General features: G+C 32.2%; 1 protein-coding gene across 1 annotated transcript; it reads left to right on the forward strand.

Moving 5' to 3' along the window:
- Positions 1-13,579: 13,579 nt before the first annotated feature.
- Positions 13,580-15,178, forward strand: LOC110821620 (uncharacterized). The gene has a single exon (XM_022051527.2). It carries the CDS (start codon positions 14,256-14,258, stop codon positions 14,994-14,996), a length of 741 nt encoding a protein of 246 aa, XP_021907219.2. The 5' UTR covers positions 13,580-14,255; the 3' UTR covers positions 14,997-15,178.
- Positions 15,179-15,486: the final 308 nt, after the last annotated feature.

A 15,486-nucleotide genomic window follows, 5' to 3' on the forward strand; every position in this document is an offset into this window, starting at 1 on the left:
GTTGGGCGTTGCTGCAGGTTGATTTATCTTGGTCATCCATCTCTTTATAGATAATCTCACACCAACTATACTAACTCTCCCTTGGTATAACGCTCTACTTATAAGCTTTTAGTCATGTCACCAATATAAATTTTTAATAAGTACTTATATAGAGTATATAAACATTGCTCAATGAACACAAAACTAATAGTTATACCTTAATAACCATTGTACGTTCATAGTTTCTCTCAGTTTGATACTATCTCGATCTTGGATTGTAGTTGAATTTCTTCCCTTTTAAATCCATCTCCTAATGGATTCAAGATCTCGAGAGGAAATATTTGTTTTATTTTCCAAATAGTTATAGGAATATTAATCTCTTAGAGCTTCAACATATAATCTTCTGTTGATATGACTTAAATTTTGATAATTTTAATCATGAGAATATTTTTATAATTATCTTAAAGATTAATATTATGTGTATTCTAGGGACATAAAAAATCCTAGAAGTCTCCCTGTATATAGGTCTACTAACCTATTGGTGTTATACTCTCTTTTGATCATAGTAGAATATTTTTCTTGCTGATGTTGCCTGTAGATATAGGCACACTACTGAATCATGTAAAATCCTATGTTATTTTTTTTTCCTACTTTTACTTTGTGTTGAATGTGCATGCTTTAGGGATTAATTTTTCCTAACAAGTGGTATCAAAGCTCTGTTTTGAACACAAGTTAGTGAGAGAAAATTAGAAAAAGTGTAAAAGTCAGCGTGAACCTGTTCGGCCAGACCTATACAACCAAATAATCTTCGGCATGGTGGTTTCTGACAAAGAAGAGGAAACACAACATATCATATTCGATTTGTACGTTTCCTGTATGCGGTAGTGGAAGAAGCTTCATTGCTGTCGCAGTGCGGGACTGTTGGTGCGACTAGAGTAGATCGAGAAGAGGGATCTCACGACTTGGGGAAGAAGACTGTTCTGCAGCTACTGGAAGAAAAATAAATCGGGTTCGCATGAAGAGGGTTGAAGAAGAGAAACCCAAGGCAGATCCACGACGTCTGGCCTTATTTGTTCGTGAAACCAGAGTCAGTGAGGGAGAATGCGCGTCAGAGAAGACAAACCAAAGCTGCGGCACCTGGTTTGTGCGAGGCCCAATTTGTGATTTTTTTGGTAGTTTTTCGACGCGTTTTCACCATATTCATGCCTGATCCATCGAGTCACACGTTATTGTGTGTTTTTGGTATTTTCTGGCAGCGACGAGTGGCAGTTGGTGGCGGTGTGTAAAACCTCTAGCGGCTGTGCATGTGACTGCATGTGGAGGAGCACGTGGTAGCGTGTGAAGTTGTGTGGTGGTGCATGGAGGCGCGTGTGGTGTTCTGGTGGTTGCTTTTGGTGTTTTCTGTGGAACAATGACTCCTTGCGAGTTTTTTTTTTTTTCAAATTTTTATGACATTATTATTTCTCTCTATTTGTTTGTTTTAGTGCACAGTTTAGGGATTAGAGATGACATCCACGAAGTATAAGGTAGAAAAATTTAATGGTGAAACGAGCTTTAGTTTATGAAAAATTAGAATGAGATCATTACTAGTTCTACAAGGTTTGTGGAAGGCAATTGAGGAAATATTTCTAAATGGTATGAGAGAGCCAAAAAAGGTAGATATGCAAGATAGAACCTTATGTGCTTTTCATGAGTGTAACAAATAATGTTTTGCGGGGAATTGTTAGGGAAGTTTTCCCTTCAGCTGCGTGGAGGAAATTAGAAGAATTATACTCTACAAGATCACTGACGAACCGTCTTTATCTAAAAAAAAAGGCTGTACAATTTGAAAATGAGTAATGGTACACCCATTAAACAAATCTTGATGTATTTAATTATATCATTATGGACTTGAACAATATAGATATCAAGATTGATAATGAAGATCAGACCCTAATTGTATTATGTTCACTACCACCATCATATGAGACTTTTTTTGACACTCTATTGTACGGGAATGATAATATTTAACTAGATGATGTTAGTAACGCATTAAAATCAAAGGAGTTGAAAAAGAACTTCCTAAAGTATAAAACAGAAGGAGAGAGTTTGGTGAATTAGGGAAGAACAAAAAAAAAAGAAATAAGTCAAGGGGTAGATCAAAATTTAGAGCTAAAAAGGCAAACTATTATGAATGTGGGGAGTAAGGTCACTTTGAGAGAGATTATCCAAAGTTGAAAGAGAAAAAAAGAATGAAGCACGAGAACTCTGCTAATTTAGTTGACGAAAACAATTCTGATGATAGTGATAGTAGTAGTGCTGGAAAAGTTTTATCTGTGAGTTCTGATCATAGAAAAAATTATTAGATTCTTGATACTGGTGCTACATTCCATATGTGTTCACACAAACATTGGTTTGCTATATACAAACATATGAATGGTACTATGTACATGAGTAATAACAGTCTGTTGACTCTAGACAGAATTGGTGATATCATATTAAGAATGTTTGATGGGGTTATCAGAACCATCGAGTGTTGACATGTTCCTCAGATGAAGAGGAACTTGATTTCTCTTTCTATTATGGATTCTCAAGTATGCAGGTTTCATGCAAAGAAAAGTATTTTTAAAGTGCGCAAGGGCTCAATGGTATTAATGAAAGACAGTTTGAAATTTAAATTATATACTCTTCAAGGCAATACAGTTTCAGGAAAAGCTACTATTGTATTAGAAAATCAGACTAAGTTGTGGCATATACGGTCTAAGTCATATAAATGACAAGGGGCTTTTTATATTGGACAGACATAATTTGTTAAACGATTATAAAGAAGAAGTTATGGATTTCTGTAAAGATTATGTGTTTAGGAAACAGACCAGGGTGGAGCTCAAGAAGCAGGCAACACACAAAATCAAGGATAAATTAGATTATATCCATTCTGACTTATGGGGTCCATACAAAACTCCCTCCAAAGATGGTACCAGGTATTTTATGACTCTAATTGATGATTATTCTCAGATAGTTTGGGTATACTTTCTGAAGTCTAAAGAAGATGCATTTCCAACTTTTGTTAAATGGAAGACTATGATTGAGAAACAAACAGAGAAGAAGGTTAAGTGTCTTAGGACTGACAATGGGTTAGAATTCTATAATCATATATTTGATAAATTCTGTAATATGGAAGGAATCGTGAGACACCGCACTTGTGTTGGGACACCACAATAGAATGGTATTACAGAACGCATGAATAGAACACTTTATGATAACGCACGAAGTATGCTGCCTCATTTAGGCTTGGGACATGAATTTTAGGCAAAAGCTGTGAATACCGCTTATTTCTTAATTAATAGATCTTCATCCATAACTATTCGAGTACAAAACTTCTTTTGAGGTACGGTCTAGTTCACCTACTGATTACTCTCAGTTGAAGATGTTTGGTTGACCTACTTATGCTCATATAAGGGATGGTAAACTTGAGTTAAGGGTAAAGAAATGCATATTTCTAGGGTATGCTTCTGGAGTGAAAGGTTACATGTTATGACACAATGATTCAGAGTCTCTAGGGTTTATTATTAGAAGAGATGTGGCATTTAATAAGTTTGCTTCACTAGACAATCAGAAGGAGAATACAATAGCAACATCAGATTCTGGTGTTAGAGAACAAGTGGAGGTATAGGTTGAAATTCTTGTAGTTCAGTCAAACAGAGTACAAGATAGTATTAGTGCTCAACAACAATCTTATAGTATCGCAACAGACAAGGAGAGAAGACATATTAGACAACCATAGAGGTATGAAAATTTGGTTGCATATACCTTAGTAGTTGCAAAGACAGTTGTTTTACTTGAACCTGCAATTATAGTGAAGTTATTTTCAATTCAGATGCAGATCAATGGATTGGCGCTATGGGTGAAGAAATTGAGTCACATCATAAGAACTAGACTTGGGAACTCATTTCATTGCTAAGGGGACAAAAAGTAGTAGGCTGTAAATGAGTTTTCAAAAAGAAGGAAGACATTCTGGGGGCAAAAGCGCTGCGATACAAGACTCGATTGGTAGTTAAAGGTTTTACTCAACGATAAGGGATCGACTTTAATGAAGTATTTTCTCTAGTTGTGAAACACAATTCCATCAGAGTTTTACTTGCTATGGTTGCTCTTCATGATTTAGAGTTGGAACAGTTAGATATAAAAATTGCATTTCTACATGGTGAATTAGAAGATCAGATCTATATGAGTCAGTTTGAGGAATTTGTCATTCTAGGTATGAAAAACATGTTTATCTATTTAAAAAATATTTGTATGGTTTGAAACAGTCGCCTAGATAATGGTACAAGAGATTTGATACATTCATGAGATATAATGGTTTCATTCGTAGTGTCTATGATAATTGCGTGTATCACAAGAGATTGTCAGATGATTCTACTATATATTTGCTATTGTATATAGACGATATGTTTATTGCTACTAAAAGAAAGAAGACATTCTGGGGGCAAAAGCACCGCGATCCAAGACTTGATTGGTAGTTAAAGGTTTTACTCAACGATACGGGATTGACTTTAATGAAGTGTTCTCTCCAGTTGTGAAACACAATTCCATCAGAGTTTTACTTGCTATGGTTGCTCTTCATGATTTAGAGTTGGAACAGTTAGATATAAAAATTGCATTTATACATGGTGAATTAGAAAAACATATCTATATGAGTCAGCCTAAGGAATTTGTCATTTCAGGTATGAAAAACATGTTTGTCTATTTAAAAAATCTTTGTATGGTTTGAAACAGTCGCCCAGACAATGGTACAAGAGATTTGATACATTCATGAGATATAATGGTTTCATTCGTAATGTCTATGATAGTTACGTGTATCATAAGAGACTGTCAGATGATTCTGCTATATATTTGTTATTGTATGTAGATGATATGCTTATTTCTACTAAAAGCATGTCGCATATTGATAATTTGAAAAGACAGTTGAGTGAAGAGTTTGAGATGAAAGATTCGGGTACTACAAGGAGGATACTGGGAATGGGGATTACTAAAGATAGAAGTGCTGAAAAACTTTTCTTGTCTCAGCAGTCATATGTTGAGAAAGTACTGCAGCGTTTCAATATGAGCAATGCAAAGCTAGTAACTGTTCCACTTGGTACTCACTTCAAGTTATCTGTAGACATGTCACCGAAGACAGTTAAAGACATGGAGTATATGTCCAGCGTTCCATACTCGAGTGCTGTAGGTAGCATCATATATGTCATGGTTTGTACTCGTCTTGATATTTCACATGCAGTTAGTGTAGTGAGTAGATACATGGCATATCTTAAGAAACAACATTAGCAGGCAGTGGGATGGATTCTGAGGTACTTAAAGGGTACATTAGATATGGGTCTAATGTTTAACAAAGCCAAGATGAATGACTCAGTTGTAAGCTATGTTGATTTAGATTTTACAGGGGATTTGGATAAGAAAAGATCTATATGGAATTATTATCAGCTGGAAGACAACGTTGTAAGCTACAGTAACCTTGTCTACCACATAGGCTAAATATATGCTTCTAACAGAAGTAGTAAAAGAGGCTATTTGGCTATAGGGTTTGGTGAGCGATCTTGTATTACCACAAAAAAAGTTGACAGTGTTTTGTGATAGTCATAGTGTCATACATCTCACCAAGAACCAAATGTACCATGATCGAACAAAACATTTCGATGTCAGATATCACTTCATGTAAGACATTGTATCACAGAGTATCATAGGTGTGCAGAAGGTATATAGGAGAATCCCACAGATATGATGATCAAGGCAATCCCAGTTAACAAGTTTAGGTATTGCCTAGATTTAGTTCAAGTGTATAATACTCATTAGTGCCCTCGAGCAGGCACCATGACAAGACAAAACAATAAGAAAGTCATTTCCTTTGATGTTGAAGAGAATTCAAGCCAAGAGAAAGATTTGTTGATGACTTAAATTTTGATAATTTTAATAATGAGGGTTGTAATTATCATATGGATTAATATTATGTGTATTCTAAGGATATAAAAAAATCTGAAAAGCTTTCCTATATATAGATTTATTAACCTATGAGTGTTGTACTTTTTTTTTTTTTTATCATAGTGGAATATTTTTCTTACTGGTCTTGCCCGTGGATCTAGGCACACTATCAAAACACGTAAACTCTTGTGTTATTTTCTTTTATGCTTTTATTTTATATTGATTGTGCATACTTCAAAGATTAATTTTTCCCAACATCTTGCATCAATTATGATTAATATATATGTTTAACAAATTGGTGACGCTTAGTTGACACATCTCATAGAAAATGTAACAACTTTCTTTAAAAATAATTGGTATCAACTTTGCCATTAGAATATTTAAGTTAACTTTCATGAAAGATAACTATTTAGTTTGTGCTAATGTCAATCTAGTGAGTTTTTGAAAGAATAATTGCATTAGAAACTAAAACGATAGAAATGGAACTTAGAGATCTCATAGGAATAGGCAAAGAAAATGGAAAAAGAAAAAGAAAAAGACAATTGAAATAGTATCATACTTGATTGTAAGTAGATGATTTTTTATTTGTTTTTGAAAAATTCTCCTTGAAATTTTAGGAGAAAAATCACTTTAAAATATTCTCTTTAAAACATAACAAGGATTGAAGGATATTATAAATAAAAGTTCCAAAATTATCTTTAGCCATATGGTCATGCGAATAAAGAAACATATAATTTAGAATTTTTATTACAAATTTAAACATATAATATATATATATATATAAAGGCAAGTCAAATTTGAATGGATATTTGGTTTTCAAACTCCAGCCTGCTCCTCTTTGTTTGGTGGGAACTTAAACTCACCATAGACCAACCCGCATTAATTCCATTTCAGTTCATGTTTTTGACAGGTCATGGGTTTTTTTTTTTTGCCATCCCCTCCCCTCCCCTCCTTAAGTTTTCTGCTCCTACTTTTCCTCTTACATTCCCATCTTATTTATCTCTTCACAACTCTTATCCATCTTTAATATACTTTTAATTATGTCTACGTTCATAATTTAGCAAAAAAGTATTAGATGAATTAGCAGATCTTATAGCTCTGATTGATAATTACTTAATTTAATATTTCTATAAGCACTGGATTTTAAAAAAAAAAATTACTAAAGTAAATCTAATTAAAACTGGTATTTTATTTTATAGCATATACTAAGATATTATGCATAATTTAGAATAGCAAGAAATCTCTCTTGGGTAGTAGCATACTAAGATAAACACTAGCATATTGCATAAATGGCCATGCCTTTTAAAGTTAAAAAAATTCCTTTTATCCAACTTACATCTTCTTTATCTACGTCTATTAATAAAATCATCTTTTACAACTTGAATCGGTCATAATTACTCAGTCTTATTATAAATAACTAACTTTTTTATCTTATTAAAAATACGTGTATCTATTACATAATTATATAGAGAATGATTTTTATACATCATAGTATACAAGGTCAAATGAATTTTGAGAACATCATTGTGAGATGCAAATGAAAATTGTTTTTGTTTGGTTAGAGGACGTACATGATAAATATTTCTATCCATACACCTAGAATTATTAGTGAATTGTAATTTGGATGCTAATTATTCAAGTTTAGAAAAAGATAAATGTCCTAACCTTTTGTGTCATGTGTGTACATTGGCTTTATCAATAAAAATAAAACATACTACTTTTGATTGATCGCCTTTCAAAATCCAAAACAAAAAGGTCTTTCTATTTACCAGCTATGTCAGTCATTTCTTGTTATAGGACTCCTGAATCATATAATAATTATGAGAAAAAAATAATTGTGATATCTAAACCATTTTAAAGAGCCCTTTATATATATTAAATTGATTTAATTATGGTAGTTAAAGTAATTCCTTCAAATCAATATTTTAACTCTCTACACAGACTTATTGGAATAGTGACAATATTTGGTAGTGTAATCTTAGAATTCTAAGTTAGTTTTAAAAAACTAAATCTGGTTGCATTAAAAGTGATATATTTTGATGCTTATGAGTCATTTATCCAATCTATATTCAAAATAACATTTGAATTTAAGGAAACAAACAAACAAATACGTGCACTGTGGGAAATAGAGAGGTTTTCTTAAGACTCTAAAACTTTAACAAAGTTCATCATATGACTGGACATAAACATAATCATTTTGTTGATATTAAGAGAGGTTGAGATTTTGAACAAAATTATCAACTCTAACTATTGATCTATCTATAGCTTGTGCAATAACCTAGTCAATAGTGAGTGAATTATTTTGTCTCTGTTTACAGTTAGGAGAACAACTATAAACATTATATAATATTCATTTGTATGACCAGTAACAGTACAATTAATATAAAAAGATATTTCTCTTCTCGAATTCTTATTCCCATCATATCATTTAAAATTTTCACATTTAATCATAAAAGCCACTCTAACAAATGGCTCAATGAGTTTTGAAGTTGAGATAAAACTAATAAGTTGTTATCGTTCTTCTTAAAAAACTAAAGAGAAAACTTCATTAATAGGAGAAAAAGGATCAACAAGCAAGATTTGTCTTTTTACTAAGAGAACTTATCATTTAATTCCACAAGAAATGATAAGACATATCCCCCTTTAAAAGTACCCATTTAGTTTATCAATTTCCCCACACATGTATTTTCCATAGGTTTAAATAGGTCAAATATATATTTAATCCTTCTAAAAAATATTTCAATTTTGTAAAATACATACAAAGTTTTAATTCTGTACATGGTTGATAACATCTTCCCTGAGTTGAAAAATTCATGGGTTAGAAGTTGTCATGAAGATCAATCCATATTTCAAATGTAGACTAAAAAAAATAATGTTCACTAAAATTTCTTTTGGTACGGACTTCAGAATCTAAGAAATTACCATATTGTCATTACAAATCCATAAATTGAGAAAATTCTAATAAGAAACAATAGATTCATTGACAAACCCTAACTTATTTTTCACCAAGAATGCAATCATCGTTGTCATGCTCCAGGATATATATTTATCTCTTGTGAGTCGTTGAGATACTAGCATTAGATTGGGACTATTTGAATGATGCAACAAGAAAAAAATGGTTGGCTATTGATGGTATATTTACCCTAAAGCTGAGAAATGAGATTTTCCATGTAACTCGTTTATCAGGAAAGAAAATCAGAGGGAAAAAAATAGTAAAGGTTATAAATAAGAGAAAAAAAAAGAAAAGAATGAATTTAAAATTGGAAAGAAAGAGAATGAGTGGAAAATTATCAAGAAGTGGGCAAAAAAAAATCGATGCTCTAATACAATAACATCAAATAGAAAATAATATTTCATTAATTTCTCACTAATAAATGCATAATAGCTATTTATAGATATATTACCAAAACTAATCATGGAGTGAACTTATAAACAACTGATGTAGTAACTAATTAACTTATTAGTAGAAAAGAAATTAATTATTAACTAATATCATTCGCACCAACTCGTACAAAGACCAATTTTTTGCTATCGCTAGTCGCAGGGGTAATAACCTTAAGTCGTGTTCACAAAAAAAGTGTTACGATTACCTTAAATAACCTAGCTAACAAGATTTTCATCCCTACTGCATCCTCCATTAATAGTCTAGAAGGGTCCAATGTTCATCCTCAAAGTGTTTAGCATTATCCACCTTTCAAATGAAGCGAATTTAGAGGAGTCCAATCCATATCTTCATTTCAAATAAATTCACCATCAAGATCTACCAATTCAAGGTTGACAAAGGAAACCATCATACTTGCACCTCCTATCATGGTCAAGATTTTAAGGTTATTAAGGTTGATCCCATAATGATAGCAGGGAAGGAAGAGAGAAAAAGTGATGAGAACAAATAGATATAAAGAGAGAGAGAGAGAGAGGTGGGAGGAAGGAGACATAGATTGGTTGACCATTTCTCTCTTAGTTATATTTTCATTAACTTCTCTCTTTTTTTTTTCTTTTATATTCCAAGTATAAAGCGGATAATTTATTTTCAAATAATTTTTTATTTTACTATGTAAAAGAAATAAAAGAAGAAGTTGTAGCTTTGATCTAATTTAAATTACCCATATTTTTTACGATTCTTTTATGATGATTTGGATTTTTTACTGTGACTTTTTAAGGTAAAATATATTTTTGTGATGAATTGGATGATGATGATTTTTACCATAAAAATGATTTTTTTTTCCAAACAAAACATATGGATTTTCTTTTTTTTTGTTAAAATTCCAAGACTACTTGGAAATATAAAATACATTTGGTAACTAAATTTTCAAATGATCTAAAATTTTGAGGACTAAATTAGTAAGTTGCCAAAAATTCAATAAAATATATCCAAAAACATAACTTCAAACCCACATCACCTTTTTGTTTTTCAGCCTCTTGAAACCCAACATAAACCGTTTCATTCCACGATCCACCTCATTTAGTTTTTAACCCAACGTAATTCCTAAGCCCAACAACCACACGACATCGTTTCGATCTAAATCATTCAACTTCCCTCTTTACAACCTGAAACACCAGAAAAAAAAAAAATTTGTTCGTTCGAGGAAGTTTGGAGACTTGGAAGAAGCTAAATATGATAATGAATTCGAAGAAGAATCTGACAACTGTTAAAACAGAATGAGAGAGTTAGCATAGTGCGTGACTTGTAATTGGATGCTGAGACGAAGACTGCGCTGTGGAGAGCACCTGGTGTGAGTGGGAAGGCTACGATTATGGGAGAAGGGGTTAAAGAGGCACTAATGTTGCCTCAGCCATTGGCTACGGTGTGGGCATCCATCTTGAGCTATGGGACGTCATACGGCAAAGAATCTAACTCCACTCACGAGTTTGTCAAAGTCATCCTTGATCTCCAAGACGATGAAACCATCGTCCTCCGCAGCGTCGACCTGAATACCGTCATCAAGGCGGAGGCTGTAGCCAAGGGCAAGCAGTTACCGCCGGAGAAGGAGATTGAAAGTTGAAAAGATTAGTAGAGAGGAGGTTTACGAGTACTGTTAGCAAATCTCTGATTCTTGCATGCAGATCCTCTCTGACATGTACGCATAATTAATTTTCAGGTTTACTCTTTTAACTTTATCAAATTAATTATAATTTTGATATCTTAATCCAAATTAGTCAATTGTGGGTGAAGCTTTTTTCTTTTTCTTTTGGAGTCATGGTTTTATTTTATTTTTTATTTGGACATATATATATATATATATATATATATATTTATATGTGTAATGTTAATATTTGAAATACGTATTATCTGACATAAATATTGAGTCAGTTAAAATACAATTTATGTTGAAATTAAGTGTACGTAAAAGTGCCATAAATAGTGATTAATTTAAAATGTACATTAAGGTGTTAAATAAATAAATAATGGTAGCAGCATGAGAAAGCATATATTATAAGAGGTGGGTTTTGCGTAAAACCAGACTAATAAATTAAATCTCCATCTCATTATAATTACAAAGTTGAGTCTTTCCTCAATTCCCCATACCCATCCAAGACTTTTCACAAACCTACTTTCTCCTGTGGTGGTTTAAACTTTTCATATTGAAAAAAAACTTAAATGACCATACCCATGTATGTATGTATGTATGTATGTATATCATCATATATTTTAATTCAATAGGATAATTAAATTTTATTTATTGCAAAATTACTTCATTAAGAGTGAAGTGCTTGGTTTAGATTATTCATTTTATTTATTACAAATGCACATTGAATTTTATTCATTTGATTGCCATTTTCACTAGGCTTTAAGTATTATTAAGATATTATTTATGTTTGGCATAAATGAATTTAAAATGGATCTTAGTAAATTCTATATGATTTTAATTCTTTATTTTTTTAATATGAATTCCACTATTTCTTAACTAAACTTATTAGATGCTAAAGTCATAATTCTTCAAAAACATATTAAATTTAAATGGGATTAGCTTTTAATTTTAGTAGAAAGGAATCAGTCAATTGATCAAAATTGTAACATAATTAAGTGATTGTTTGTTTGAGATGGGTAGAATTTGTATTGTGATTTTTAAAATATTATTAAAATAATTGTTTGTTAAGGTATTTTTAGTTAAAAATAATTATAAAAAATATTCTCATTTTATTTATAAAAATCAGAAACAATATGCTCAGCCGAAAATGACTTTTGAATTTTGAATTGTAAATTTTTATTAAAAAGCAAAACTATCTTCTAAAAATTTCAAATTATCTACATATTTTTATTTTATATCTATTAAAAGCATATTTTAATTTTAATTTTTTTAAAAAATACTTTTTATTTCACACATATAGTTAAAAAAATATTTTTAAAATGTAAAGGTCAAAACTAAAAGTGCCCAAAACCGGACCTAAGGTTACATTTGATTACTCTCATATTCGAGTCTAGTTAATTACTAATCAATTTTTCATATTAGTTTAATCTACAAAAGTAGTTGATAAATTTGTCGTATTAGCTTCATCTCACCCAATCTCGAATTCATTAATGCTTGGAAATTTATTTTATTCAACCCAATGATAGATTTATATTTTTGTGGTGCACTCGGACTGATTTCTTTTATCTTTTCTCAATCTTTAATCTAATTTTTTTTTATTTTTTATTTTTTTTTTTTATAATCTGCAAACCTAAGAGTACACTTTTCTATTAGTTTTGATACATTCTTTATTTTCCTCTCAAAGTGTTGGTGGCTAATTTTTAGTGAAATTTCATAAAAATATAAATCTTGTCAATAATTTTGGAGTCAAATTCAATGCTACAAAGTGAAGATATCTCAGGGACGTAATAATTTTCCAAGCATCTTTTATGACTGACTTCTAGGATTAGATGGGCAATAATTTGTGTTCAATCACTTTCATCTTCTATGTTTAACTCTAAGAAGCAACATAACATTGTCCATACATGTCACCCATCGAGATGACTTTTTTCCCTCCAATTCCATGTTCCATAGTCCTACAAGCCATTTTGTTCAAGTATATATACATACATACATGTATATGTATGCACATCAATTCCTTCACTTTTCTTACAGAAAACGATCCAAACTAGTCAAAAATTTCTTGCGAGGGCCTATTAGAAATGTGGAGAGTCCTTATCTTTATCATGTATGGATATGTACTGCTACTAGTGCTTTCAATTGGATAGTGATTATCATCTTGTACACGTAATCACAAAAGAAGAATTTTATATCTAAAGTTTCTGCCGCCTTACTGGTCCTAGTTGAGCAAGCAAGCAAGCAAGCTGTCTGTTAAATTGGAAATCTGAAAGCAAAGGGTAAAACTTCCACTTGATCAAGTTTTCACTTTCTCAATGTGGGAAATTAATGCTGATCTGGGTTGTTTGTCACATGTTGAGTAGAGTATTATATTAGACTGTAGTAGTATTATTATCTCCTTCAATTATGATTAAGGACAAACAAGGACCACTTAGTAATCGGTGCATATGTCTGCGTATACATGATGATATTATATGATTATATAATACCCTAAAGATTTTCCCAATGTTTATGAGCTGTCTGGATTTAGTTAGAGATGTCCAAATCTTTAATGGAAGCTTTTGAAAAGGCTAACATGGTAGCTGCTGCTTCATTTTGGTTTTCTTTTTTGGATGACAAATAAGCTCATAGTTTAAGAGGGAACACCCACAAAAGCCAGCACTTTTCAAAGGATATTTTTGACCAAAATAAAATATTTATTATATATATCTCTTTGATTAAGGGTTCACATGGGTACAAATTACACTCATGTGCATACACGTGTAGGACTCTTCCCATGTTTATCATCTTGCAAGCAAATGCAATAACATAAGAGTCAAAACTCATCTCTATTGACTATTTTTTTTTTTAAAAGTAAATTAATCAAGCTTTTCTGGCTTAAAAATTGTAAAGCTATATATGCCTTGGCAAAAAGTAGAGGAAATATAACCATCTTAGTTGTTCTTCTTTTTATTTTTTATTTTATTTTGGGAGGATTGGGATTTAGAAAAGGCAAATATTACAATAATGAGAGGCTTTATAAATAATTTGCATGCAAAACTTAGGTAAAAATGCCTTTTTGTTTTCTACTTCCTAAGGTGTCCATGTGCTGTTCCTTTATTCTAAACACCAACTTAGCTCACTTGTTTCTACTACACCAGACCACTTTGTTTTTATAATCTCACCCTTAAATTAAAAACATTTACTGGCAATAACAAGACAAACCTGGTCTAACCCTTCTTCCCTTTATAACCCACAAATCTTCATATACACAACGCAAACTTCACAAACTAACCCTCTTCTTCACAGCCAAAAATGGCCTCTCCGGAAACCCTCCAACCAACTTCTAAAACCATCGACTCACCATCCAGTCCTCGCATATCTTTCTCTGCTGAGTTCCTCGACGACAACGACTTCATCTCAATTACTCCACACTCTCCAGACGGCATGATTGATTTAGAAATGGAGAGAGAAAAGTCAAGAAATGCAGAATTTGAGTTCCTGTCAACCAATGTGAGTAGCCACACCATGCTAACTGCAGATGAACTTTTCTTTGAGGGGAAGCTCCTTCCCTTTTGGCAAATGCAGCACTCGGAGAAGCTCAAGAAAATCAGTCTCAAGACAAAAGATGCTGAAGGAGAAGAAGAAGAAGAAGAAGAAGTGGAAGAAGAAAAGGAAGGGATTAGCAAGGAGGAGAATAGAGTAAATTGGTTTGTTGATGAGGACCCATCTCCAAGGCCTCCGAAGTGTACTGTTTTATGGAAAGAGTTGCTAAGGTTGAAGAAGCAACGTGCCTCTTCTTTGTCACCATCTTCTTCTTCTTCTTCCACATCATCTTCTTCGAGCTCGCTGGCTGATGCGGTTAATGCAGAGGAAGGGAAGAACGGTTCTGGGAATAGAGAGAAACATGTGAAGAGGATAAAGAAAGGTTTGGAGAGAACTAGATCAGCTAGCATTAGAATAAGGCCAATGGTTAATGTTCCAATTTGCACACAAATGAAGAGCCCTGCATTACCACCTCTGTTTCCCCTCAAGAAAGGAAGATTGGAGAGGTAAAAGACTAGAAAATGGTAGCTCAATCTGATCTAGAATGTCCAATATCCTTCATTGTTTTATTTCATTTCAGCTTGAGATTTTTCTCAGCTTTTATGTTTAGATTAATGTTGATTATGCTTGGATCTGATGTATTACAATGTAAATGCTGACTTTTTTTAATTTATTGAATGGGATTAACACAATACTTTCTTCTTTCTTCTTTTTTTTTTTTTTTTTTTTTTATTTTTTTTTTATTGGATCATCCACAATTTCCTTTCACAAATTCAATGGCTCTAGTGGATAGAAATTAGTAATAGATCAGTGATGCCACATGCAAATATGCAGGGCCTGTAAACCGTGGGGTCCTACATGGGAGGTTCTGCTAAAGGAGTCTGATAAATGGTCTTATAACTTTAATGAATGCCTGAAATGTTTTTGGTAAAAGAGGACCTGCACAAAGGCTATAATGGTTTTGTTTGCTTATAATTGTCAAAAGATCAATGAGCTTTTG

This window comes from Carica papaya, chromosome 3, assembly GCF_054855325.1.
Source record: "Carica papaya isolate Zhongbai chromosome 3, ASM5485532v1, whole genome shotgun sequence".
Lineage (NCBI taxonomy): Eukaryota > Viridiplantae > Streptophyta > Magnoliopsida > Brassicales > Caricaceae > Carica > Carica papaya.

Bases quoted from the DNA above. Each gene is read 5' to 3' on its own strand.
- LOC110821620 (XM_022051527.2), top strand. From the start codon at position 14,256: ATGGCCTCTCCGGAAACCCTCCAACCAACTTCTAAAACCATCGACTCA.